This window comes from Micropterus salmoides, unplaced genomic scaffold (assembly GCF_014851395.1).
Source record: "Micropterus salmoides isolate LMB-PRFRI ecotype aquatic unplaced genomic scaffold, ASM1485139v1 Ms_hic_scaffold_1, whole genome shotgun sequence".
In the NCBI taxonomy this organism is placed as follows: domain Eukaryota; kingdom Metazoa; phylum Chordata; class Actinopteri; order Centrarchiformes; family Centrarchidae; genus Micropterus; species Micropterus salmoides.
The window spans coordinates 15258409-15284614 of record NW_024040040.1 but is presented as its reverse complement, the minus strand read 5'-3'; the positions used below and the strand labels follow the sequence as shown (position 1 = coordinate 15284614).

The following is a 26206-nucleotide window of genomic DNA, read 5'->3' as shown; positions in this document are numbered from 1 at the left end:
TTCCAGTTTAGGATACTGTCATACAGTAATGTCAAATCTTGGCTTAAAGCTCTGAATTTACTATTTAGTCAAAGTCAGTTTTTCTCCATAACACCTTAGTGTAAGTAGCCTTACCTCATGTTTTAGCTTAGCAATAGTCTGCATGGTGTCACCCTCATCAAGGGCCCCTATGGACAAATAACGAAATGTACACACACACACATCCATGCAAGTAAGGACTTGCTGACTGATAATCAAGAATGAATTATTGAGTCATACATAAATGTGTCTTTGCGGCTCTACAGCTCGAAACCTTTCTTTTTAATGGGATCCAGTCCAGTCTCATATATAGTATGTATATATGTGTGTGTATGTATGTTAACCTGAGGTAGCTGAATCGGGGCTGGGTAGGAAACTCTGAGTTGCGCTGGGAGAAAAATCAAATTTCGGAGCCGAACCACTTTGGTTTTCTGTCTCAATCCCGTCCACAAACCTGAGGACAGACAAGAGGAGGGAGTCAATGAATTTCACCCAAGACAATCAGGTAACAAGGCAATAATTCTGGCATTCCAACTTAAAATAAATAAATAATAAATAAACTATATGGGAATAAACTGATTACTTTATTTTCCGAATCGCAGATTATTCTTAGTTAGTGTACTTCACTGTCCTAAACAGACAACAAAAGTGAGACTTTTCGGGATTTTCCGTATCAAAGATGGCTGCTTAATTAGTCAGTGTGAGACAATGAGACAGAAGCTCCACATTGTTAAAGCTATTTCTTATTGGGGCTTAATTGATGTAACAGGGAAAGGTAAGACAAGGTCTACTTTTGTAGTTGCTGACCCCACAGGTGTTCACTGACCTTCCAGCTCTCATGTCCTTGTTAGGGAGACGACAGTTAGACTGGTAAGGTAGAGACAGTATCTCAGACTTCAAGCTACCAGATATCAGTGTTTTCTGAGAATCTTACAAGGCTGAATCTTACAACTCTACAAGAATTTACTGGCTTTACTGGCTCCACAGTGTAGAGTACAACTCATGGATAGTAATAGATTCCAATATGAAGAAGCATTGTAATCTAAACATCAGACAGACTGACTGGTACTATGTAGAAAGTGTTGCATGTGGCTTGAAGGACACACAGTGGGTCTTTATTTGAGCCAATGACTAATAAACTCCTTACACATTAATAGAGGGGTGAATAATAACCCTATTTGGATGATTAGTAAACCTCTATAGATCTAGGAAGGATAAATATCCCCAGACAGGAAGTGTCCTTCAGATTTGGTGTTGGCATTTGATGACCTGCAGGTGTTTCTGGTTTTAGAGCTGTGGAGTCTGGATTTGTGGTTGCAAGTCACCTGCTGCCCCCGTGTTCCTGCTTGACACCCTCTGCTACAATTATTGTTTCTAGTCCTATTGTTATTATAATATTTAACATTACAATTATTATCATTAACACTATAAATATCTGTACCATTTTTCATTCAGTCTATAGCAACATTACCTTTAATGTCTGTACCTCTGTGTGTATATTGTGTAGGCTGCCTCACTCCCCTAACCATGCTGTGTTAAGTCTTCATCAGTCAACCTGGCTCACAATAATCTTCACCAAACATGGTGTCAGCAGACTGAAAACCATTTCTACCTTATAACACGATGCCAAGATAAAGGTCACATGTCTCTATAGGTTACACATGCAGGCAGGTACAAATGGCTTTTCCTTGTTCAAGATAGCATACAAGATCCCACATGTCCCTATAGACTTTCCATTATTCATAAACACAAACTGGACATGGCTCAATCGCCAAAGCAATAAAAAGATTCCTCATTCATTCACTGAATCCAAGTGCAGTATATCATGCGAAGTCTAAGCTAATAATAACCCTTCTCATCTGGGATCTCTAGGCGCTTGATTAAGGCTCTGGCTGATATCTTCAGACATTTATTACACATAAATTCCCTCTTACCCTTATCAGTAGTGGGACTGAACAATTTCTACTGAAGGTAGACAAATCCCTTGGGAGCAGGAAAGTGTTCAGCAAATTTCATAATAATTCACCCTGTAAATATCCTGCGTGCAAAGCTGACATTTTGGTGTGAGGATAATACTAGAGGAAAAATCATCATCAATGTCCAACATGTAAATGGTGCTCATTGAATTCAATGGCAATCTGAATATTAAATTCCATAATTTATTATTGTCACTGTTGTTTATTTTAAATGGCAATTTCCCCACATGGTGGTGCAAGATAAAAGATCAGTGAGTCATCTAAATCATGGGATTCATCCTCTGGGGACAATAAATATGAATGGACAGGGACGTTTGTTGCGTCTCTCCCTTGTTTCTTCTCTCTACAATCTGTAATAGAGCTGCGTCGACAGATCCTTAGGCTTTGATATAAGTAGGACAAAATAAGCCCAGTTCTGGACCTTACCCATCTACTCTTACTTAATATGCAAACACCCAGAGAAAACAACAAAGTTAATCATCGAAGAGTTTCACTGTCTAATGATGTAGCATGCAAAATATACAAATAAGTTATAGAACAGTATAAATTTAATAATGATTGCTGAATACAGAACTTAGTAACTAGATTTTTGTTGTTGCATTCTTTGTGGGGAAACCTTTCTTTTTATAATCCAACATTATAATAGAACCTTTATCAGCACATCAAAATGATCAAAGCTTCCCCATTCCTGTGTAGCCTCAGCCAAAACATTTATTATCTAACACACTGATCTCAGAGAGTTACACACTTCTGCTCTCTATACTCTACAAAGTTCACCAATTTGTCAAACTCAAAATCATCACGTGCATATTGCACCTCACGGTGAGTGGATCATGACAGAGAGCGCTTATGGAAATCTTACCCAGATGATGTCAGTCAGCAGGTTCAAAGGTCGCACTCAGTGACAGCAGATAAGGAGGAGAAGCTGCACACACCTACATACTAATTACCAGTCAGACTTCCATATGCTCTACGCTATTACAGACAAAAGCTGTATCTGACTGTCATCGCTCCTTCATTCACTATTCCCTGTTTGTAGGACATTGAGATTTTGGACATTAATGAATGATAATTTTGCGTCACCACTGACAGTAGTATTACATAACAGAAAGTGCTCTGGACACAATATCTGTCACAACCCCTCCTGCTGTGACCCAGTTGTGACATCTGGTGCGTGTGTGAAAGAGCGTTTTATTATTTTCTCTTTTTTATGTATGTGGTGTAGCTGTTGTGTTTTTTTTTTCTTTCTTTCTCTCTCTCTCTCTTTCCCCATCTCCTTGCTTGCAGTGAAGTTGGTAGGCGTGACTGTTGCCGTGGGAGCTGGCTGCACACACCTGCACTTCGTCTAATTTGTCTCAACTTATCCACGCTTCCTTGGGTTTCAGCTCTATTTAAGCAGCAGCCAGACATCCTTTCCCCTCTGGATTGTTAAGTCCTATCCCTATGTCTTAACCCTAAGTTGCCTGAAAACATCCCTCTAACTATTTCCCTTATTTTCAAATCCCAAAATTGACAGGTATGAACCTGTGTGCTCTGTACTCGAGAAGAGTTTTCTGGACATTGATTCCTCTGCCTGGATATTTCTTCTAACCTGCCCGTCAACCTGCCCCCAGTTTGCCAGTCTGTTCCCATAGTCTTCACTGTCTTTCACCTGCCCAGTCTGTTCATCTGCTCCCCTGCCCAGCTTCACATTCGTCGGCTCAGTCTGCCAGTCAGCTCCCTGGCCTCAGCTTAAACCCACCTGCTTGGCCTAGTCAGCCTCAACCCAATCAGCCTGACATGCTCTGCATTTTATTTGTGAATAATTCCTTAAACCTGCCTGTTGTTAAGAGTCTCTCTGGGTCCTAGATCTGAACCTTGACAATATAATTTAATCCGTCGTCAGACAGGGGTTGCACAAACAACATTACAACAATCAAGACTTCTCAACACTAAAGTTATGGAGCCTTCATGTACGGAGGTCCAGACCAGGCAATATTTTAAATTATTTTTTTAATATAATCTAATTGAAATTAAATTATTTTGTGTGCACATGATGTATGACAAAATTAAAATTTTACTATGAACTTTGTTTGAAAGTGCATTATCACTGGCAAAATTACAGAAATGTTAAAACCCACTAATTCAAATGATGACTCTGCTGCAACACTATGGAAACAATGTAAAATGGACTTAATTTTCTATATTAACAGACAAAATGCGACTTAAACTTGAAAAAACAACTTTAAAAAAACTTTTTTGTTATTTTATATAATTTAATTTTGATTTTTTTCCCTTTTATTTTCCTGCTGACACTTGATTGCATATGTCCTTTAAAAATAGAATTAGAATATGCTCTGATGAGCAGACTTTTCAATCTATTAGTGGTAAATAAAACTCAAATCAGTCAACACATTGTCACTTTTTCTTTACCACCGTAATGCCCCTTTTTCCCTAAATGTCTAAATGGAAAATAGACACAGTGACACAATTTATGCTTCTGTGGACCCTAACACAGCTGTACCAAAATAAATTGATTCCTCCATCTGAGCGTCTGCTGCCGCCTCTCCGGGGGACTCCATGCAAATTAGCATGTAGAGGGTTCGTGTTTATGAATAAAGTCACAAAGAATGCAAGTAAAATTCCCAAAGCGGCTTACTACCACTGAATGCACTCCTCCAGCCAAGCTTACAGTTAGCACCCAGTTAATAAATCAATGAATGATTCCATACCGAGGGCTGAGGTCCGGCTGCAGGCAGCTGAAGCTCACCATGGGGATCTGCAGGTTGGCCGGCCGGGTGTGATCGCTCACCGGTCTGAAGGTTCTGGCCGGCAGCAGCGGGGAGCGTAGAGGGGAGCGCAGGGGGGGAGCGCAGGCCTCGTCCCAGCCTGCCCAGGGGGAGGCATTTTGGGTAGAGGCGAGTGTTCACCCTCTGAACCTGATCCCTCCTCGTCCTCCTTGATGGATGGAAGCTTCTTCATGATCCCTCCGTTGCTCTCACAGTCTGCCTGAAGAGTGACAAAGAGGGCAGGGTCCAGCAAAATGTAATCGTTTGTTTGAAACAAAGAGATAGCAAAAGAGAAGAAGTGCGTCATTGAGCCATTGTATCCAAAATCACATATTTAATATAACATTTGTTTTCTGATGTCTTTCTGGAGCTGTCTCGCCATCATGTGCACTACAAATATTTCCACAAATGTAGTTTTTATTATGCATACTGACATTTTTTGGCCTAATTTGATCACACTTCCACTTTGAACACACCACCTACTTAAAACCTGTAATTGGGACACAGTGCCAGGATTAACAAGACGTCAGGAAGGTTGAGTCAGTGCAGCGTCACTTCACTCTTTGACCGGACGAGGGAGATGCTGAGCCTTTGAAAGCATTGCCGAGAGTGAGCAGTTGCCATTCACAATAGCTGCAGTGCCGCTGATATCCATTCAGTTTCTCATTCAAAACCAAGCAAGCATAAACACCATTCACTCTTTCTGAAGGCTTTCTACGAGCTCGGATGAAAAAATATAGATGAGCTTTGTAGATGTTCAGGACTCCAAACAAGGCATAACAGATTGTCCTTTCAAAGTAAAATTCCTGCAGTCAGCATGTTGTTATTGGTGGCTGATACATATATTTGGGGAAGGTTATTGGAGTTTTATTTCCTGCACCTTCTTTGGATTGTAATTTAAATCTCATTAAAGCACTGGCAAACAAATCCCGCCCCCCCCCCCATCCCTCCTCTTTTCCCCTGTCACTACCGCCCTTCTCCTTCTCTCCCTCTCTAGTTGTTGTCTTCTCCATCCTGTCTTTGGCTCACGTGCCCGGCTGGTATTTTTAGATCACAGAGGTTTAAATTTAGCACAGAGGTTTGCCTGGAGGGATTCGAGCGGAGAAGGGACTGTTTGGAATTTCAGCACGTGCCACCCTTGATATGCTGCATGCCACTGTAAGGGCATCAGCCTATTATGTGTGTGTGTCTTTGCGAGTGTAAAGACAGAGAAATATGTGTGTGTGTTGCATGTGAGAGACATTGCATGATGAAATATGGTCACTGCACACGTATGTGTGTGTTATGCATATGAGATGCGGCATGGGTGAACATGTAAAGGACGCAGCTTGCAGCATGTTAGTGTGTGGGCATGTATATCATTCTGTATCAGTGAGGACAAATATGCTGTGTTTTGTTATGTGAGAGTATGATGTTGCATGTGTGTGTTGTCTGTGTGTCGGCACGTGAATGCAAATATCAGCGAAGTTCCTCCTCTCCCTTTCCCCCGCAGCTTCTTTTCATCCTGATGTTTTCCTTGTCTCGTCTCCATCTGGTTGTTGCTCTATATTTATCCAGCCAGGGATGACCCCGCCCCTCCCCCACCCCTCTGACAATGATATTTTTAGTCCCACGCTGCGCTTGGTGGAGGATGCATTACTGCTGTCTCTGTATGTGCACATGTTTGTGTGTGTATGGTTTTGACAACACTGTGGAGTAATGTGCCTGCCAAGCATACACTTGAGTTTTATATTTATGCTTTTAAAAAGTAACTAACTTTTGAAGTACTATATTTCCAACTGCATTTTATTACCTTTTTCAAATTTGGCACTATTTGTTAATGCACTGCACGTAATATAATGACTTTTACTCTATTCTATACTTGAACTGACTTTATTTTCCTCTTTATTATCTTTGAAATGTGGTTTTAATGAATTTATTTGCCTTGTTTAAAGCTATTCAAAATGCTTCTGTGTTTGAAATGTACCAACAATTAAATAAGTTGGGATTGTGCTTTTATGATATAGCAATAAACCGCAGTATTAATATTGTTATGTAGCATCTATCCAGCAATGTTTATGTAATATTTTTGTGACATTTAAATAGTTTGTCTAATCTGCTTGAAATTTGGATTGTTTGAGAACATAGTATATCTATTGTATGTCAGACTGTATACAAGTGTGTAATACTACACTTATCTATGGGAAGGTGTCATGGTGCTTTAAGAACTGAAGTGAAGGATTTCCAAAAAACATGTATCCTTTTTCTAAATCCAGGAAAACACATGTCAGTTAAGTATTATTTAAGTATTTTTCATGCAGATAGATGCTCTCGTCCCCTTATGTTTATCTTGTAGCTCTGCTCTAAATAACAAGCTCACTCACAGTTCAAATGTGACATAGTTATTTCCAGTATATGCTGGTTATTCATGTGTGCGCTACAGCTGAGATCCATCCGTAAATCCCTGGCATCTGAATCGCCCATGTTTAGCTCATGTCTTTATCTGTTGGCTGCATCTCAAGCAGAAGCCATGGCTTCCTCCTCGCTGCCAGTCCAGATGGCTAATCCTTTTCAAGTGCAAAGCCATAACTCTGGCATTGCGTAAAATGTTGGGTGGAGGAGGTCACCGCACTAATTTAAAAAAGGGAAGGACTCTTCCTGTGGAACTTATCCAAAATTTTCTTTAAGACATTTAGAACATGAGCTGATTAATCTCCAATGCAATTGAGACATATGGTAATATTAATAATTGTGATAATAATACATTTGCAAATGAAAACAACCAGAAAGCTGTTAAACTTAAACTTAAACTGTTTATCGCTACTTTTTTTCAGAGGGAGAGACACATAGAGGTATTCAAGTATCTCTTGGGTCTTGGTTCACAAGTGAGGGTAAGATGTAACGCTATATCGATAGTTGCATTGGTAGACCTTCAGCAGTGATGCACATGGGAGGGATTAAAGAGTGAGCTGGACCTGAGGGCCAAACTCTCATTGTACCGGTCAAGCCATATTCCAGCCCTCACATAAGGTCATGAGCTTTGGGTAGTGTTGGAAAGAATGAAAGGTAAGGTCCTTCTTGTTGAGAAGAGCCAATTGAGGTTGTTTGGGGCATCTGATTGGGATTCCTCAGATCATCCCAGAGCAGACCCAGAACATGCTGGTGGGATTGCATATCCCATCTGGCCTGTGAACATCTTAGTATCTAGGAGTTGGATGGTGTGCCTGTGGAGGAGGATGACTGGGCGACTTTGCTTGAGTAAGTATTTCAGAAATTATAGAAACCAAGATTTTCACTGCAGGGGCCCTTAAAATGAAAAAAAGCAACCATGTTAGTGGCCAACAGCTTGATCCCACATGTGTTAAGGCAGATCAGAAAAGCATTATCGTACCTCAGTGCTGTGTCCCTCCCGGAGGTTGTACGTCAGATCATGCTGGATCTCAGTGATGAACTTCTGCGAGTAATCAGGGTAGAGACAGAGCACCTCACGGAGGCCTTTGAGGCTGATGTACTGCAGGTCACAGTATGTCAGGGCCTTCACGCAGGCGTTAGTCTTAATCACTTCCTCCTGGGTCAGACAGTCAGAGCCAATCAGGTCACCCCTACCTGGAAAGCAGAGATACAGGTAGAGCTGTAGTCGAGGCAAAGGGTAAAGAATGTTTCTGAGGCCACCAGGTTTCATTAAAAATTTACGAGAGGCCGTCTATGTTGGTACAGTGCATTATCATGATTATACCAAAACCAAAGAGGATTCACTAGCAGGGACCACACCACAGCAATATGTCATTTAAAGGTTTAATGGAAATTCAGAAGGCACAGATGTTTGGGGACGGATGAATGGACATAAAGGGCAAGGGTGATGGTGAAAGAAGGATGTCATCCGTTAGGCTGGTCTAGGAGGATGTAGAGAAGAGGGAGACTCGTGTTTGTGTTCTCACCTGAGCTTATTATGGGCCCCCAGACAGTACCAAGAATGAGACATGAAAAAGGTGTGTCCCAGATTGAATAGGAAGGGATGAGGGAAGATGGGAAGAGAGGAGGAAGGTAAGAGGGAATAAAAGATGAAAGGGTGAGGGTAGAGAGTATGAAGGGGAGAGAAGATGAAAGGGTGAGGGAGAAGAGGATGAAGGGATGTGGGTAGGGATGAACAGAGGGAGGGATGAGGTAGGAAGGTGAATAGATAACAGGAAAGGACAGGGAGAGGGGGGGTCCTGCAATCGGAGACAAGGGAGCAGAATAGACCAGGTATAAATGGAAAGTGGGTGACACCTACTTTAATTGTTAGTGTGCTTTTGTTATGATTAATTGCAGTCAGTGATGAAATGTAACTAAGTACATTTACAGAAGTACGGTACTCAAGTAACTATTTTTTACTCTGATGCATTTATTTCACAGCTACGGTTAGTAGTTAGATTGGGTTTTACAAAAAAAAGCATGATAAATTTAAAAAGACGCAGCACTGTCAAAGTATAAACAAGTGGTTTCCAACCTTTTTGATTTGTAAGGAGTGTCTCGTTGCCAAAGTCCAAAAAATATGTGTAGCAAAATTCATCTTGGGACCTGTTGGAGGGGACCCATCCCTAGGTTGGAAACCACCTAACTAAACTCCACCTTGAGCAGCTAGAACATTAAAATGACAATTAACACACTCTACAGCAGAGAGGGTTGAATGTATGGTCAGACTGTCTTATACATAAGTTAGAGTAAACACTATGGGATACAGATGCACTGTTATAGATTACAACAGGTCTGTGTTTTCTCTTTCCTCTTTTTTTCTGCTTCCTCTCTCTACCTCACTGAATTCTCCAGAGCTGTATATCCAAAGTGGCAATGCCAAAACAATTTGAATGTGTGTGTGTATGAGAGAGAGAGAGAGAGAGAGAGAGAGAGAGAGAGAGAGAGAGAGATAGCAGGCAGTAAAAATCATAAAAATTCAATGTGCGTGCTGTGTGTTTCTATGTATGTGAGCAAGAAAGTCAGAGTGTGTGTGTGTGTGTGTGTGTCTACAGCTACATGGGAGACAGAGGAGGCAAATGTGTGTTTCAATATCCACATGTATTAAGTATTAAAAAGTGACAGAGAAGCTTTTCCTGATGCCCCTACCATTAGCTTCAGATGAGTCAAGAGTTATCTCGCCCTGTACAGCATAAAACGTGGTTAACCACCAGAGCAGGTAACCGCAGGTGTGGGAATTGCAATCATTGTACTAATATACCAACTATTTTACTGACATAACATCAAGTCATAAGTATAACATAAAGTAATTTATACATTGTGATGTATGTGGGTAACAGATTTGTATACTGGGAGAACAAAACATAAACTGAAGGCAAGACTGGCCAAACATTATGCTATAAGAACTGGCAACCCCAAATACCTCATGGCTCTACATTACAAAGAGGCTGACCACGGCAGTTGTAATTAGTTAGAAGATATCAGGCATGGACCATACAGAAAACTCAATAAGGGGTGGAGACAGATTAAAAAGGCTCTTACAAAGAGAATCGTTTTGGATCCAACATTGAACACAATACCCTGGTTTGAATAGAGAATTTGACTTCACTGCTTTCCTGTAATTGCCTCATCTTGCTTTTTCTAGGCATCGGTGTCCTTCCTACTGAAAACTTAATTAAGAACGCGTGGGTATCTGTTTAACTGTTACTTTGACTAAATAGCCATGAGATTTTAAAGGCTTTTTAATCACTGCCTTCTTGTGCGCCTCAGATTTGTTCAACAATTCTATCCACATGTATGTACATACACAGCAGGTTCAACATGATAATGAGCTTTCCCACTTTCTTCAATAGGCACTATCACTTCATTATTTACACCAGTTAGATCATTAATATGAAAAACAGTGTTGCCGTTTTCTCCCTCTGCTTTATACTGACCTGAACTGACTCCAGTGATGTTTGTTAGTCTGTTTGTGTTTCTCAATTCTGTTTCATCCATGTTATGCGGAATAAAAAGAGTGTCAGTTTGCGTGTTGTAGGACAAGGCCCTGGAGAGGCTCTTATTCTGCAGGAATGACTGCAAAATGACTGGGAGGCAGATTTTGTAGTTCTGGCTGTTTAATCAGCTCACCTATTGGAGGCATGTAGCAGTGGCGGACTCAGGCTGTCTGAGGGGCAGGGGCAGAAAAACAAAAAGGGCACCAGCTTCATGGCGTGGGGCAACAGGGCGTAGAAATTGACAGACGGACGTTGACGTGTATTTGTTGGAAATAGGCGTATCTGTATTCTCGAGCGCCCCTGGAAAATAAACTTCTGAGCAGCATAACTAGTTAATCAGATACTTCTATAGGCCCCTTTGGGATTTTGACTTGTAGGCCCATGCGGTAATCTGTCTTCATCAAGTTTTTTGCACATAGGGGCACCTTGGAGGTCACTTTACAACATTTCCTCATGCAGAGGCATCCTAGTGGGCACTGCATTTTTTTATCAAAAGGGCGCTCATTAGAGCATTGCATCATGTTTTCTCGCACATTGGGGCACCTTAGAGGGCACTATATCACTTTTTTTCCACTGGAAGGGGACCCAGAGGGCACTTCATTACATTGTTTGTGCATAGGGGACATTGGAAGGCACTGCATCATGTTTTCTCACACAGTGGGGCACTCTAGAGGGCACATTATCTTGTTTAATTTACGGCAATTTTGCATTGTGTTAATGCAGTTTTGACGTTTTAGTGGGTTCAGTAGTCCTTTTTGCTGCTGTGGTTTGTTCATTATGTCCACCAATTTATGAAGTATTTTTAGATAATTGATGTTCAGTCATCATTTAATTAGTAAACATTTCTCAGTCCCATATCAAAACAATATGGTGACTTAAAGCTGCATTGATATTTTTTTCAGAAGATCCATTGTTAAATGCAATTCAAAAGTTGTCACTTGATGTGTCAAACCACAGGTAATTAATGCAAATTCTGCAGTTCTACAGAGACTTTAAGCCTTTTTTTGCTTTTAGTTTTTGTTTTCTGGCCCAATACAGAACAATGTTGTGTTGAGGTTTCACTGTGTGGCATAAATAAATAAATAAACACAATCAATTAATGTTGTTTATGGATTTCCTGTTGGGCTTCTGGCTGCTCCCCCAACTGTTCCATCAATCCATGGGTCACACTCCATCTTTCACCCGATGGGGTGTGAATTGTTTGCCCACAGGGGCAGTTTAATATGGGGATGATTGCAGTTTTTTTTATTAGCACTAGGTTGCTCTTCATCATTATGTTCTTCTTCATAAAATCTGGCTGGCTGGCTATTAAATGTTGAATATCTAATAATTTTCTCAGTGATAAAAGCCCTTTCTCATCTTCTGCTCATAATGCTGCAACCAGATTCCAAAATAGACCAAAGAGGATAAGTCCTGTAACCTTAATTTACTTTTTTAACTTGATGGTTTTGCTCCTGTGTATTTTATGAATTTTATGCCCCTATACACAAACTCAATCATATATTCTGAAAAACAACTCTACTAGCAGTTTTCTGCAGTGTTGTGTAGCTTTTTAAGGTGCTATTGAATCCCTCAACCTATCCATCAGTCAAAGCTGCATCACCTGGGACTCTGACATCTCTTTCATCATCTTAGATATGAAACATGAATGTTTCCCGGTGACAATTTTATTTCATTCCCACTTAGGAAACCAGCAGGAATACTTGGATGGGGGCTATAGTGATGGATCGACTTTGAGAGAGGCCCCAAAATGCCCTTTGCATTTACAAGGGAACACAATGGTAATGGCACTCTTATTTTTGGAGGCCTGCCGATCTCCATTACTTACTTTGGGAATGGCCATGGCGTAGACTAGCTTGTGCACATACATATACCATGTTCTTCTTGCTGGAAGTAGACGTCGTTTTTCGAGTCACTTTGCTGCCGAAATCTAGGAGGGCTTCCGTGGTTTGGAGTCCAAGACAGAGAAGCCCTTCAAGATTCAGGTAACAAAACGACTCCCTCAGACTTCAGGCCCAGCAAGAGGCTAAACCCAAACCCTCAAACATACTTCCCTTGGGAGCCTAGGCCACTGGTATACTTACCTACTCCTTTAACTTGCCTCTGAGCAGGTCTCTCAAAAGAAGGAATAAGTTATTATGGGAAAATGGATGGATGGAGCCAGCTCTTCCATTGTATCTCATTGTGGGAATGTGTGCTGTCCATGGTACTGAACCTCAGTGGTGCTATGTGATGGGGAGTGTTTGGTATTGCATTATATATAATTCTATTTTAACGACAACAATCTTTCACTTCAGAACATGTTGTTTTTAAATCACATATCACTATTTATTTATACTAAAGCAGCTAAATAGCTCATTTCTGAGCCACTCTTTAAAATATTTACATTTTCATTCCAAAAACATCTTAAGTTTATCATACAATAATCCAAATTAAAATAAGCACCATTATATTATACATACTTCAATACAAAATGTCATTTGAACTTGTTTTTGTTCTTTACCTAGAATGGCCAGCACAGTGTTGTCCTTCAGTACTTCCATGGAGCCTGAGCATACAAAGTAGATAGCCTGGAGGGCGTCGCCTTGGCGGATGAGGAACTCCCCAGGAGCGCAAAAGGAGGTCTTGATGATGAGGGAAAGCGAGCGCAGACACCCCCTGCTGGCCGATTCAAAGAGCGGCAGTTGCAGCAGCTCGCTATTCAGGTGCATGGCGATGTCAGCCCTCAGCTCATCCGGGAAGTCCTTCAGCAGCTGTGGAGGAAACAACAAGGAAAAATGTGTCTGTGAAACAAGGGCACACAAAACACAATTCCTGTTACTGCAAACTAAACATAAATCTCCCATTTGTGTGTTATCATTTGAATGTGAGTGTGTGGGAAGGTGGAGGTAACAGGCAAAATAAAACCTTTCCCACATAATCACATCCAACTGATCCACGCATGACCAGCAAACTGTTTCTGGATTTTCATTCTGTACTCAAATGTCTAACAGCAAATGCAACCTTTCTCATGAACTTTATAGAGTGAATTCACAATGTATGTAACAAATAAAACATCTCTGCAAGGGAAAGTTGTGGGTTATTACCTTAAAGTATTAGCGTCTGACCACCATCATGTTATCTCTTTAAAAAGGATTATCTATTTGAAGCCATGGTAAAATACACCAGGACTGAGTTTAGCGTCTATGAGGTCATTAATCCATGAAATTAAGATATCTGTCCCAGTGTGATAGCACCCTAAACAAAACCCAAATCCTCTCAATGACTTTGAGCTGTTTCTTTAGTCTGCTTGGAGGGCAAGTCACCGGATTTGCACTTTCAATTTTAGAAGCCAGTCCAGTTGATCCCGTTATAACTGACAATCCAAGTCACAGAGGTCATACAAGTTAAAGGAACAGTCAGACATTTTCTGACTCATGCTTTAGCCTAGGGTGTGTTTAACCTAGTTTAGCATAAAGACTGGAAGAAGAGTGAAACTCTTTCACTTACACTGCTTCACAATCATACAGCTCCAGCTGTTCACACTGTCTTGTGACAAAGACATTCAATCAGTTAATGTATTTTGATCAGTCATTCTTGACGCAGTGAGTCCCTCCTACCTCGCTGACGTCGATACCATTATTGACAGACCAGGTCGTCTGGAAACATTCCATCATGCGTTGCTCAAGGGTCTTGGGCAGGCGGTGCACCCGGATAAAGTCCTTGAGGTCCTTGGTGCGGGTGTGGTAGAGGGAGCGGCGTGAGTACATCCTCTGAATAATGGCGGTCACATTACCGAACACCACAGCATGCATTAATGCTACAGAGCAGACAAAGAGACAAAAACATGAGAAAAAATTATCTCAATAAAAGACATAACTCAGTTAGGGGGTAACTGTACTATTTCTTTACAAAGTGGGTAGTTTAAGGTTATGTTTTAGTTTGATTAAAACAGCGTTATTTACTGGATAATTGGCAGCTCTGATCAAAGGTAAATATATAAAGTTTTTAGACCTTTTAAATATGATCAGCGGCCCAATTGCTTTGCTTGGCTGTGAGCCATTGTTCACCAATGGAAAGCATTGGGAATAACTAAGGTGTTGGGCCTTGATTCAGCTTGTTTGCTGTGACCTGTCAATGTGACTTTAAGGAGGATAACTGCCAGTGCCATCTCCTGTGTTTAAGCCGAAATACATAATTCACAAACGTCTTTGCTAGACTCATTTTTAGCCACTTTAGCGGTGAGGTTCTGATAGCAATAGATCACTCTCCGGTAAGGATGTCAATAGAAGAAGTTTCAAGAAGAATTGGGGCTTAGCTGAGTGACTTTTGCCATCTCTGAGCAATGGCAGTACCAGCTGGCCAACAGAGGCAGTAGAGAGGAGTACTGAAGCTGGGGCATAAGGTCTGACTAACGCCAATGGAGGTCATGTTTTTGACCAAACTAATACAAAACTAATGACATTAACATCAGCCTCAACTGTACTTTGTGTGAAAGTGCTAATTAGCAAACATTAGCGTTCTAAGACAAGAAACTGCAATGGTGATCGTGGCAAACATCCTGCTAAACATCAGCATTTTATCATTTTATTTGTGACCATGATAGCATGCTGACGCTAGCATTTAGCTTCACGCATAGCCACAGCCTCAAAGAGCCGCTAGCATGCCATATGGTCTGGAGTACAGGAATATTGCTGATATAAATGCTACACTTTGCCTCTGTGCTCTGCGCCTCACCTCGCAATACAGCTCATAACCCTGATCTTGTGTAGGGGACAATATTATGTACTATATACTCATTAGCACATGTTTTTTTTAAAAGATTTTCACAAGTGAATACAAAATCCTAATGACATAATATCAGAGGTTCATTGGTTTCACTGAAAACAGATTATAGCTTTTTGGTGTTGTGTTTTGCCCACCTCCAATCAGCATGGTGCAGATGGAGAAAATCTTCTCAGAGTCTGTGTTGGCTGAAACGTTGCCAAAGCCCACACTGGTCAGACTGCTCAGAGCAAAGTACAGTGATGTCACATAGGAGCTCCTGACAGATGGGCCGCCGCTCAGTGTTGTCCCCGATCCGTTTGGTGTCCTCACTCTGGTCCTGCTACCGTTCCATTGGCCTGAACCCAGCAAACCCGCCACATTCAGCGGCTCTAACCCTGAGCCATTCCACTGGCTGTAATTGGTCAGTCCTGCTGTCATGGTGCCTTGAGGCGAATCAGAGACACCCAGCAGGGAGGTCAGCGGCGCCAGGATGTATGGCGTTCCCAAGCGTTTGGCCAGTTCATGTAGCCAGCCTGATGAGGGAAGAGGGGCAGTCCAGAAGAGTATGTCAGCTTAATGCAATACATTCATGCTTGTTCAAATACCTTTACTAGAAAGTTTCGTTAGCACAAGGCTGAAAGGCCCGAAGATTTATTTCAGTGTCGATGTTTGTGTATATGGGAGGAGTACAGGCCAGACAGTACAAGTTAGCGTTACTGATCATGGCAGCTTATATTTGTATTTTCTCAGTATATTCTTAATCGTTTAACCCCATTCAGACCTATGATGAAATGTTTATTGGTCTCAGCCAATTTCACTTTGGCCAAGTGACTAAACCAAAGGTTTTCAAAGTGAGAGGCGGGTCTCTAAACAGAGTTGCTAATAACATTCATGCTCCCCACAGTATGAACCTTTTTCATTTTGGACACTCTATGAGCTTTCCTCTAGCACCACCCTCAAGACAACATTTCCATTTGTGGACAGTATTGAAACCTACAGGGATCTCTTTTTCTAATGTGAATGTTGCTCTTACAAATTCCCATTTGAGGAACAGAAACACTGGAGTTGACTTGTAACAGTAAATGGATATCATTCATATAGCACTTTAAAGCTGAATAGGCCAAAGCAGTTTTAAAAGCCTCTGATTCACCCGTGCACACACTCATTAACCAAGAAAAATGGAGCGCTGCCCTGCTCATCTGAAGCTATTTAGATTTCAGCATTTTGCTCAATTACCAGCCAGTTTATGGACCACCTGAGCCATAGTTGCCCCTGTCCATTACAAGCATGTCCATGTTCAGTACATCTGTGTATCAGCGGAGACCTTTTCTTTATATTTTTCCTCCATTCTTACTCATCCCTGTTGTCCAGCCTTTTCTTGTCTCATCCCATGTTGCTGATTTAAATCATTTGAACAGGATAACCAGCATCACCTCATGCACCTCACAGTATTGTTGTTGTTTGGCACTGGTGAGCATAGTAGGAGGGGAGACAGATCACCATAATTAGATGTGTTTTCTCAGCAAAAATGACACACATACACACACACACACACACACACACACCGCACGCTGAGTGTCTGCTCTAGATCAGTTAAAATGAGACAGGTGATCTTTGTTTTGGTCTCCATCTTTGGTGTTAAGCTGTGCATTTGGAAAAAAAATCAAATTGACGACTGTGCATTTGTAACTGATGTTCAAGGTCCCTAGATGATAAATTACAATGACTTTGGTGATCCCCTGACTTTTCATCTAGCACCATCACCCATCATCATCAGGTGAAGATGTACTAGTTTTTTGTTTAGTGCTAACTGGCAAATGTTAAAATGCAAACCTCTGAACTAAAATGGTGAACATGGTAAACATACACCTGCTTAGCATAAGCATGTTATAATTTTCACTGTGGGTATGTTACCATGCTGATTTTAGCATTTAGCATCAAAGCACTGTTGCGCCTAAGTACAGCATCATAGATCTGCAATAAATGCAAGCATTTTGGCTAAGCATTACCAAAATCTTTACCTAAACATAACCAAAGTGTGTTAAGCTTCCTAATATTAGACATATTTTATAATAATCATACTGCTCTCAGGGAGCTTAGGAAGTCATGTGATTTGAGATTTGTCAAGTATTCCTTCATGGGATCCTTCGGTTGCTACTCCCGCTGCAATGTGACTCTGAATTTCTTAATGAATTGGGTTTACTTTTGGTAAAATTACCATTCGAGAACAGTGTTATTGGCATGAATCTAAGATGACCACAGGTGCTGTACTATTTAAAGGATGAAACACCAACCTAAAAGCCACTTTTCAAGCCTATGCAGGTGAGTAGGATACATAGTGGTTACAGTATCTCTTTGCAGTCAAAGTATTCTGCAATAATAGTCATTGCCATAATACATACATTTACAACAATAAATGCTGAAAAAATGAAAAAATATTGATTAATTATTACTTGTAATTTCTTAGAATTTAAATTTATGCAACACTGCCCCTCTTTTCATCAAATGAAAGCACAAAAATTATTCCATGAACAAACAAACAGACACAAACCTATATCCCAGGAGGTGGGGCTATTACTTTCAATCTCACTGCGTCCGATGAAGTACCAAACACAAGCCATCCAATGGCCCAGCAGGGCAAACGTGGACATGAGCAGGGTTAGGACCACAGCGCTATACTGGGAGTAACGATCCAGCTTCTGTAGGAGGCGCAAGAGGCGGAGGAGGCGCACTGTCTTCAGCAGGTGAACCCCGAAGTTCTAGGAGAGAGTAGTCATGCATTTCAAGGTATAAGTGCATCTAGCATCAGACATATAACAAGTTTAACTCTAATGGGATTAGTCACTCCTGGATAGATACAGTAAACTGTTTATAAATTAGATCATCATTTCATGTTTAAAATTAAAAGTTTCTCATCTGGAGCCAAAGGAAGTTTGTAATTAGAAATTACTCATGCACAATGAGAATTTCAATCAGCTATCTTGATAGCGCAGGTGATAGTGAGCTGTGTCACTGGGGAACCTGCCCTCCTGATCTCATTCACAGTGCAGAAAACCTTTTAAAAGTGGCTCCACATATTGTCCTGAACCTTCAGCTGCAGCTATTATCAGAGAAGCCATTCAGAAAAAATCACTGCCATTATCATCCTCAACTGTCCTATGGACATTGATTTTCTCCCTTAACCTCTGTATTAACTGTGGTTACACTTTCCTGTTCGTTTCGGTGCACAATAAGTGGTCTGTTAATTAAGTATTGATGCGTTACATCCAATTCTATAAGGATTTAATCCTCTGGAAATCTGGAAATGGATCAATTCAGGGAATTTAAATCTGTGCAGAACAAGCAGGTGTATACAATCTCTGCTTCACCCCAGTATTAATACCAAACACAAATAGCTGTTGTTTCTAAACACATGCGTAGTGCTGATTGATATCAGTCCAGAAAGATACTGTGTAATTTATAATATATTTCAAGAAGAGTTCTTCTTCTTGTTAAACCCATTACACCGACAACCAGCTCTACCCCATGACGATGCAATGAAACAGCTGCAAGCTCATCACATGACCTGTTATCGTTTCAGCTACAGCTGTGCATTTCATCCAAAATTTACGTGTAGTACGCTAGGGAATGTGTACACAACAGTATGTCATGTCAAGACTGTTGCTGGTTAAACATCAACAGTGTAACATAATTTGGTTTTAAAGAAACATTTTCCTTCTTCTTATTGCAACTGAACTCAGACTTTTCTGCTCTGTAGCAAAGTGATCCAGTATCTATCCTAATGTATCTGTTAAAACAGTCAGCAGCTTTTGCACTCAACATCTTGCTGCTAATCTACTTGCCTCCACCTGTAATTTGTCATCAGTGTACTAATTTATCAGCTTAATTACCAGTTACCTAATAATGAGTTTCTTGTCGAGGTTCAGTGTTCCTTCCTTGAAGCCACTATACAGCAAACACTGAGAGCAGGATTTCACAAAAATATGGAACAAAACGTAGTCTGTTGTCAGTTTTTTTGAGATAAAAAGCAAGTAGCTCTTCGTTTCCTTTGCCATGTCTTTGTATCAAAACAGATTTTGTGTGTGTGTGTGTGTTTATGGTGTGTTGTGCCTCGGTGTTCACTGTACATTTGCAGGCTCTTTCTTGGTCTTATTAAGTAAAGTGTGAGCTAGAGCAGAACAGCAGGAGAGTGCTATTGAAAAAAGAAAGACATATTACTATTACTACTGGCGGGGCCCATATAGCCTCTGCCTATACATCACACATACACATACCCACATAAATTGCAGCTAAAGACACACAAAAGTGCAAGCACAGTCAAACATGTGTGATTTAGCTGCACTTTCCCAACAGTCATGTACACACAAATGTGCACAAAACATATAACAAACAAAAAGGTACACTGTATAGCTGTATAGCTGTGTTCTGTATGTGTGGACAGAGTGTGTGTGTATTTGTGTGTGTGTGAGAAACCCACCACACTGATATTGAAGGCATAGAGCAGGTCAAAGGGCAAGGCGGCGATCAGATCCACAAACAGCCAGGATGTGACGTAGTGAATGCAGATGCAGCGGGGGTCGTACACGACCTGACCAGACGTGCTCACGTAGGTGGTTCGGAAGTTCAGCACAATATCTGGCACACAATATACATTTTAACATACCAGTGCTGCTTGGAAACACTCCAAACACTTACAATCTAACTCACTCTCTGTGCACCTGTCATCAGTATGCATATCTGGTAATTACAGTCAGTTTGGCAAGAGTGTAAAATACGTTTTTTACAACATTTTTAAATGAAAGCATCTGTTCAACATTTTGGAAAATATGCTTTTTTGTCACCTTTAGACTGAACCAGATTAGTTCTTTCCAACTGTTTCCAGTGTTTATGCTATGCTAAGCTAACAGGTTGTAACAGGCTTCATACAGTATTTATCTTACAGACATGAGAATTGTATTGATCTAAATCTCCCCAACTCTCTTCCTGAGGAACCAATAATTTCCTTTAAACTAATACCCCTTGAACCCAAATGTCCTCCCCGCTTAATGCTGAGTAGTACTAAAGGTCTCTGTAATAGTTTTAAGATAACCTGCCATGGTTTGGGGGTTTTGGTGTCTTTGGATTTTGTTGTTTTTGGTAGCCCTTCCACACGTGTCTAGGTGTGTTTGATTCCCTGTCTCTTTGTTGTGTCATCTCTGTAGTGTGTGTCCCTTTTCTTATTTGTTAATATGTCATGTTTTCTGTTTTACCCTGCAGTTTGGCTGCCACCAGTTTTGTAATATAGTTTTACTTCCTCTCCTTGTGTTGATAGTTTGTTGTTTACACCTGCCCTAATGTTGCTGCCTCGTTATCTCCACCCCCTTAGCTATTTAAGTATCTGCCTCAATTTGTCTAGTGGCTACTCCATTGTTTCTCCAGTGTTTCTCAGTTTTTTCTTCAGCATTTCTCCTGCCTTTATTGCTGTGTTTCGGACTTCAACCTGCTATCACCTGTACTGTATCACTAAATCTTACTTTCAGTGTCTGCATTTGGGTCCAAACCTTTATGCTCCGTGTTTGGACCATGGCAGAACACAACATAACCGACAGATATACTGACAGCACTGTGACAATACAATCCAGGTTGTTAAATATTTCCTTTAACAAGCCTTCCTCAAGTTGGATTAGTGGACTTCAGTGGTGCCAGAGGGGACACAGCAGGCTGAGATACAGTAGAGAAGTGCAGATTGTTGAGGAGGTTCAATTAGCATACAGCTCTTGGGTGTCAGGAGGAGGCCAATTAAGAGAGAAGGTTGGTTGTGGTGGTTTCAGACCTTATTTGGATTATACAAACCAGAAAGGTTGCCCCTTAAGCTTATATATTAGAATAACATAGAAACATATAAATGGACAGGAGCCAAGCTGATGCCAAAGCAAAAAACATGTAAAGAAAATTGTACAAAACATGTGAAAGCAGAATTACCAATGATAAAAAGTATCTCCACCAAGATATCGCTGACACTCGGAGGGTTACGTGAGCCGCCGTCCTCTCGTATCTCAGTGAAGCACACATTATAGGGAACAGTGACAGCGACGTAGAAGGTGGCCAACAAGATCAGCCAATCCCAGCCAGCCTTGAACGCACCATAGTGAAGGAGGACGAAGCGGGACTTCTGGATGTCCGCCACCTTGTACTCTGGGACCGGGTTTGCATTGGCCCCCAGAACACTCTTGATATAGCATGTGGAAACAGACACACACACAAATTGATCAATTCTTGATGAACAATACTATCTGTTATTATTATACCTTTGTTGAACTAGAATAAAAACCTAATTCAGATTAAAAATCTATTTTTCAAGGGTGTCCTGGCCAAGACAGGCAGCAACACAATTAACAAGTTTGCAAACATTAGAACATAAAACATAAAACAATTTACAATGGGAATGACTGGTAAGGTTAAAAGTAAGGTAAGTACAAGGTCACAAAATATCAACACTTTCAAGATTTAATTGGATGCATGCATGTATACAACATCGCCATAGTCCAGCATTGACATAAAAGTGGCAGCAGCAAGTCTCTCTTTGACCTCAAAGGAAAGACACGACTTGTTTCTAAAATAAATACCCAGTTTGTTTAACCTTTAAAAATATATCAGTCATGTCAGAATCCATCCAGTAATTCATCTTAATCCAAAATACAATGTGGCCCGGCCTGGTGATTAAACTGAGCATCAAGTTACCAGTTAGCTGATGCAAGAGGATGAAACGTTTCAACTGTGATATCTGATAGGCAGGCCCCCCCAACACATTCAAGTCAAGTCATTAATGAGAGCTTTTATGCGAATTTCTTTCCTCTTCGATCCTGAGTCATTACAATCACACTGCAAGGGTAGTTTTTGCACATTTCTCATCCCATTTGCTTGAAGTCAACAGTTTTCATCCTGTTGACTTAATGCAAATCAAGTTGACATCAGAAAATGTCAAGGTTGCTGATTCGGTGTTGGCCTGATGGTGGCACTTAAGCAAAAGTTGCTCGGGGTGTTTTGCTATTTGAAAAAAGAACAGTAGAAGACAGCAGGTCAAATGCTAAGTAGGACAAAAGGTACCACAGTAAAAGTGTCTCACATTGTTGATCTTCAGCTTGCTCTTGGTTTTGTCTTGTTTCTGTAGGTGTCCAGACAACTGGTAGAGGACGGCCCGACTGCGGCGGCGCTCCATGTTGAAGCCTGGAGGGCAGCTGATCTGGCGGACCTCCAGCCCGGTTTCCTCATCTGAAAACAAGGACTCAAAATCAGAGCGCGTGCACACAAGTGACAGGAACTGACATTGTATAGAGCTGTGGTTCCCAAACTTCATTTTTAGTTACTTGGTGACCGCTACCAAACCCCCTCCATTATGTCCCCTCACAGTTCATGTCGGCTGACAGAATTGTGCACCAGCTGCAAAGCCTCTATTGGATCATTTCATGTGAATTATAGTCGAAACAGAGAAGGCTCACTTTCTCTTTCTTTTTCATGCTTTCTCTCACCAGTGTCAGATTCATTGCCATGGTCCAGGTCCCTGTTTTCTGTGATGTCCTTATGTGAGACCAGGAACAAAACAACTTCGCTCTTCTCATTCTTTATGGGCACAATGTCCAGCAGACACCAGAACTTTGAGCCTGTTCAGAAAAAAGATATTTAAATGTTACCCTGCAATCCAAAAAAATATCAGGTTTGACTAAAAATACATAAAATAAAATATATGTTTGACTGACACTGCCGGTATTAAACATGATTACATTTGACAGTATCCTCCAGCCATCCGGTCTTACCACTCTTCTTGTACAGAATGATCTCAGTCTTGAACTCCCGACGTTCATCCAGAGCTTTCTGCATCTGCAAGGTGAGGTGGTCGCTGGTCTCGCTGCCGTACAGGAAGTGACACATGCAGCTCTTCTGCATCAGCTCGCCACGAGCAAAGCCGGTCAATTCACAGAAGCCATCGGAGCAGTAGACTATGGGATAGAGGGACTGGACCTGAGCGTTCCCCAGGACAAAGTTACTGTCTGGTCGGATGAAAGACAAGACACAAAAAAAGGAAACAGAACAGGGATAATAAAGCATGGTTAAGAAAGATGGCGAGCAGTCGGATGACCACAAAGATCAAGAGATGCTTGATGGTGTTTCAGAGAGAAACACTGTTTAATTGCATCAATATCAAATCAACCTTTTTCACTTTTGTAGTTTAAGGTTAATTTAAACACTAAAATCTCTGTTAACAGTGTCCTCTTCCTGTCCAGCTGCCAATACACGATGGCAGATGAGAGAAACCCTGAGTTGATAACAAGAGTCTAAAGTCATGATTTAAACCTAATGGGATTCATCCAAGCATCACTGGTTCCAGACTTCTGCCAAGCCACATTACGCTCTTGGGATGCCATACCAAAACAGGAAAGCACGGATGAGCGCCAAGCACAGGGAAAGCACACACACAAGCACACAGCGTGTACGCTTGTGTGGGTCGGATGAGAGGGGAGAGCCCTGTCACCTGACCCACACAGGCATACCCGACCCTCTGCTTCACATCACCAACGGCATTCAATCAGGGAGCCAGTTTATTGGCTAACAAATCCTTGTTGGTTAATGATCTGATAATTTAAAATAATTTGCATTTAGTGTTTTGAGTTGGGACCTGGCTGAACAGCACTACTGGTGTAGCTACACGCATAGAGGTTTGTCCTCCAAACTACACTTTTTATCAGTCAGGCAGAAACAGGGAAGGAGGAAGGATTGCAGTCATTTTCTCCACACAGTTTGTGTGTAATGACATTGACCTAGTTGAATTCACATCATCTGAATATCTTCATCTTCTTTTGAGCTCTAAGCAGAATTATCAGTGCCCACCATTACAAGATAGTCATCACTGTCTCTGCAGGAATTCTCCGAACTGATCTCACTTGCAATCACTAGATACAGTAGATTTATCATGAATAGACACCTGAATATTCATGTCACCAAAAATAATAACTCGAAAGCTGTGGAGCTGAATTTTTATGGACAGCTTTGAACATACTGAGCATGTAAATGAAGCCACTGATCAGCATGGTAACATTCTGGACATGGAAATAACAACAGGGTTAAACACTGGCCTATTTCTGACCATCCCTGTGTGTCTCTTGATGCCAACCTTATCTTAACAAAGACTAAAGGGGAATGAGTTTCATAGATGGTGAGGCTGAATCAAAGTTCTTTAATATTATGATATAATTTGAGTCAAACAGCTATTATAACAGCACTTAAAAGGACATGGTTGAAAACGTGAATCTGCTTTATATACTGTTAAAAAGAGGTCCACTGGCACAATCTCCCCATGGTAAACAAGTAACAAACATCTGCAGAGCAGCTGAAAGAAGATGGAGGAATGCATCAAACTGTGAAGAACTTGCATTGTTCTTCAGTACCAAAATAACTTCAATTAGAGCCAGTTTTGCTGCTGATGTAAAGCCAGATGACTTTAGCAAACCATGTCATAAAGGTGCAACCATGGGAAAATGCACTTGTATTGCAAAACCGTCACCTCATGTTGACCCTGTCCCTGCAGCATTTTTTAAGAGGGTGTTCAAAAGTGTTTCAAGTCATATCTTGATGATTATCAGTACACCTCTTCCAACAGGCAGCTTCCCAGATGCCTTCAAAACAGCTGTTGCAAAACTAAAGAAACCCAACCTAGACGGTAATGCACTGACCAGCTATAGGCCAATATCCAACCATCCATTTATTATTAAGATGCATAAAAATATAGTTTTCAGTGCATACCACAGCACTGAAACTGCTCTTAATAAAATAATCAGCGAACCCAGACTAAACTCTGATGACAATAAGGTCTCAAATCTTTTCCTCTTTGACCTCCTAGAAGTGTAACTTTTGATACGAATCACTATGATTTCTTAATCAGTTGGTCTTGCTGTTTTTATCAATGGAGTCTGGGGGCTTTGACGAAAGCGATAAAGTGACTGTCTCTGGTTTAAACAAAAAGGATCCTACTCTTTAAAAAAGGTCTCTCTCTGTAGTGATCCTTACCATAATGTTGTCAGATACCAATGTGAGTCTGTCAGTGGCAAAAACAAGCACTTTAGTGGACATTCTTTGACGGGGGCAATTGCCTGCAAGGATTACGTTGCAGCCTTGTTTTGCTGCTGCCAACTGAGAAAAATAATTTCTAATCTATTTTTTTTTACCGTATAAAATTTTCCTGAAACAACACTACTGTGGAATTCATAAGGCAGAAAAGGACACTAGCTTAATCTTTTTTTCAGCATAATTTATAATAAACTATCCTGTCCAATGAAATTAAATGTGATTTTAAACAGGGTTAGGGTAATAATAACACAACAGTATACATATACATTTCCAGTTATTTAGTGCTATTTGCTTAAGGTGAGACCCTACAGACAAAAACAAGCAAAGGTCAATTTTGAGATTTTGGGCCATTTTGCTTCCGTAATGTTTCAGACTTGTGGGAAAATGTTCAAAATACGTCTAGGTGTTTATTTTACTACACTTTCTCTGTAGTTTTCTCATAAATTCACCATGTGTGAAAGAGTGTTTGTGACTGTGTTACTGTGGCTCTGTTCAGCTGAAGGCCATACATGCTGTGTTAATCAGTTATTAGTTTTGATGTGTTTTAGATATTGTGGTCGGGCTTTCTGTTCTGCCGCTCCTCGTCTTTGGAATGCCGTCCCTGACCATCTGAGTTTAAAAAAGGACTTACAAAACATTTCTTGCTAGCAGAACCTTTGACTTTTAA

The 26206-nt window shown here is 40.9% G+C and overlaps 1 protein-coding gene across 1 annotated transcript in view; it reads right to left on the bottom strand.

Annotated features, from left to right (window-relative positions):
• LOC119903497 (potassium voltage-gated channel subfamily H member 8-like) overlaps positions 1-26206 on the bottom strand; it is a 42997-nt gene that overhangs the window by 1000 nt on the left and 15791 nt on the right. The window contains 15 exon segments of the mRNA XM_038719720.1: positions 115-167; positions 363-472; positions 4706-4839; positions 4841-4888; positions 4890-4982; positions 8133-8347; positions 13196-13445; positions 14292-14491; positions 15594-15971; positions 17990-18197; positions 19916-20073; positions 21400-21646; positions 22544-22689; positions 22947-23078; positions 23232-23465. Coding sequence (XP_038575648.1) covers positions 115-167; positions 363-472; positions 4706-4839; positions 4841-4888; positions 4890-4982; positions 8133-8347; positions 13196-13445; positions 14292-14491; positions 15594-15971; positions 17990-18197; positions 19916-20073; positions 21400-21646; positions 22544-22689; positions 22947-23078; positions 23232-23465 — 2606 coding nt within the window.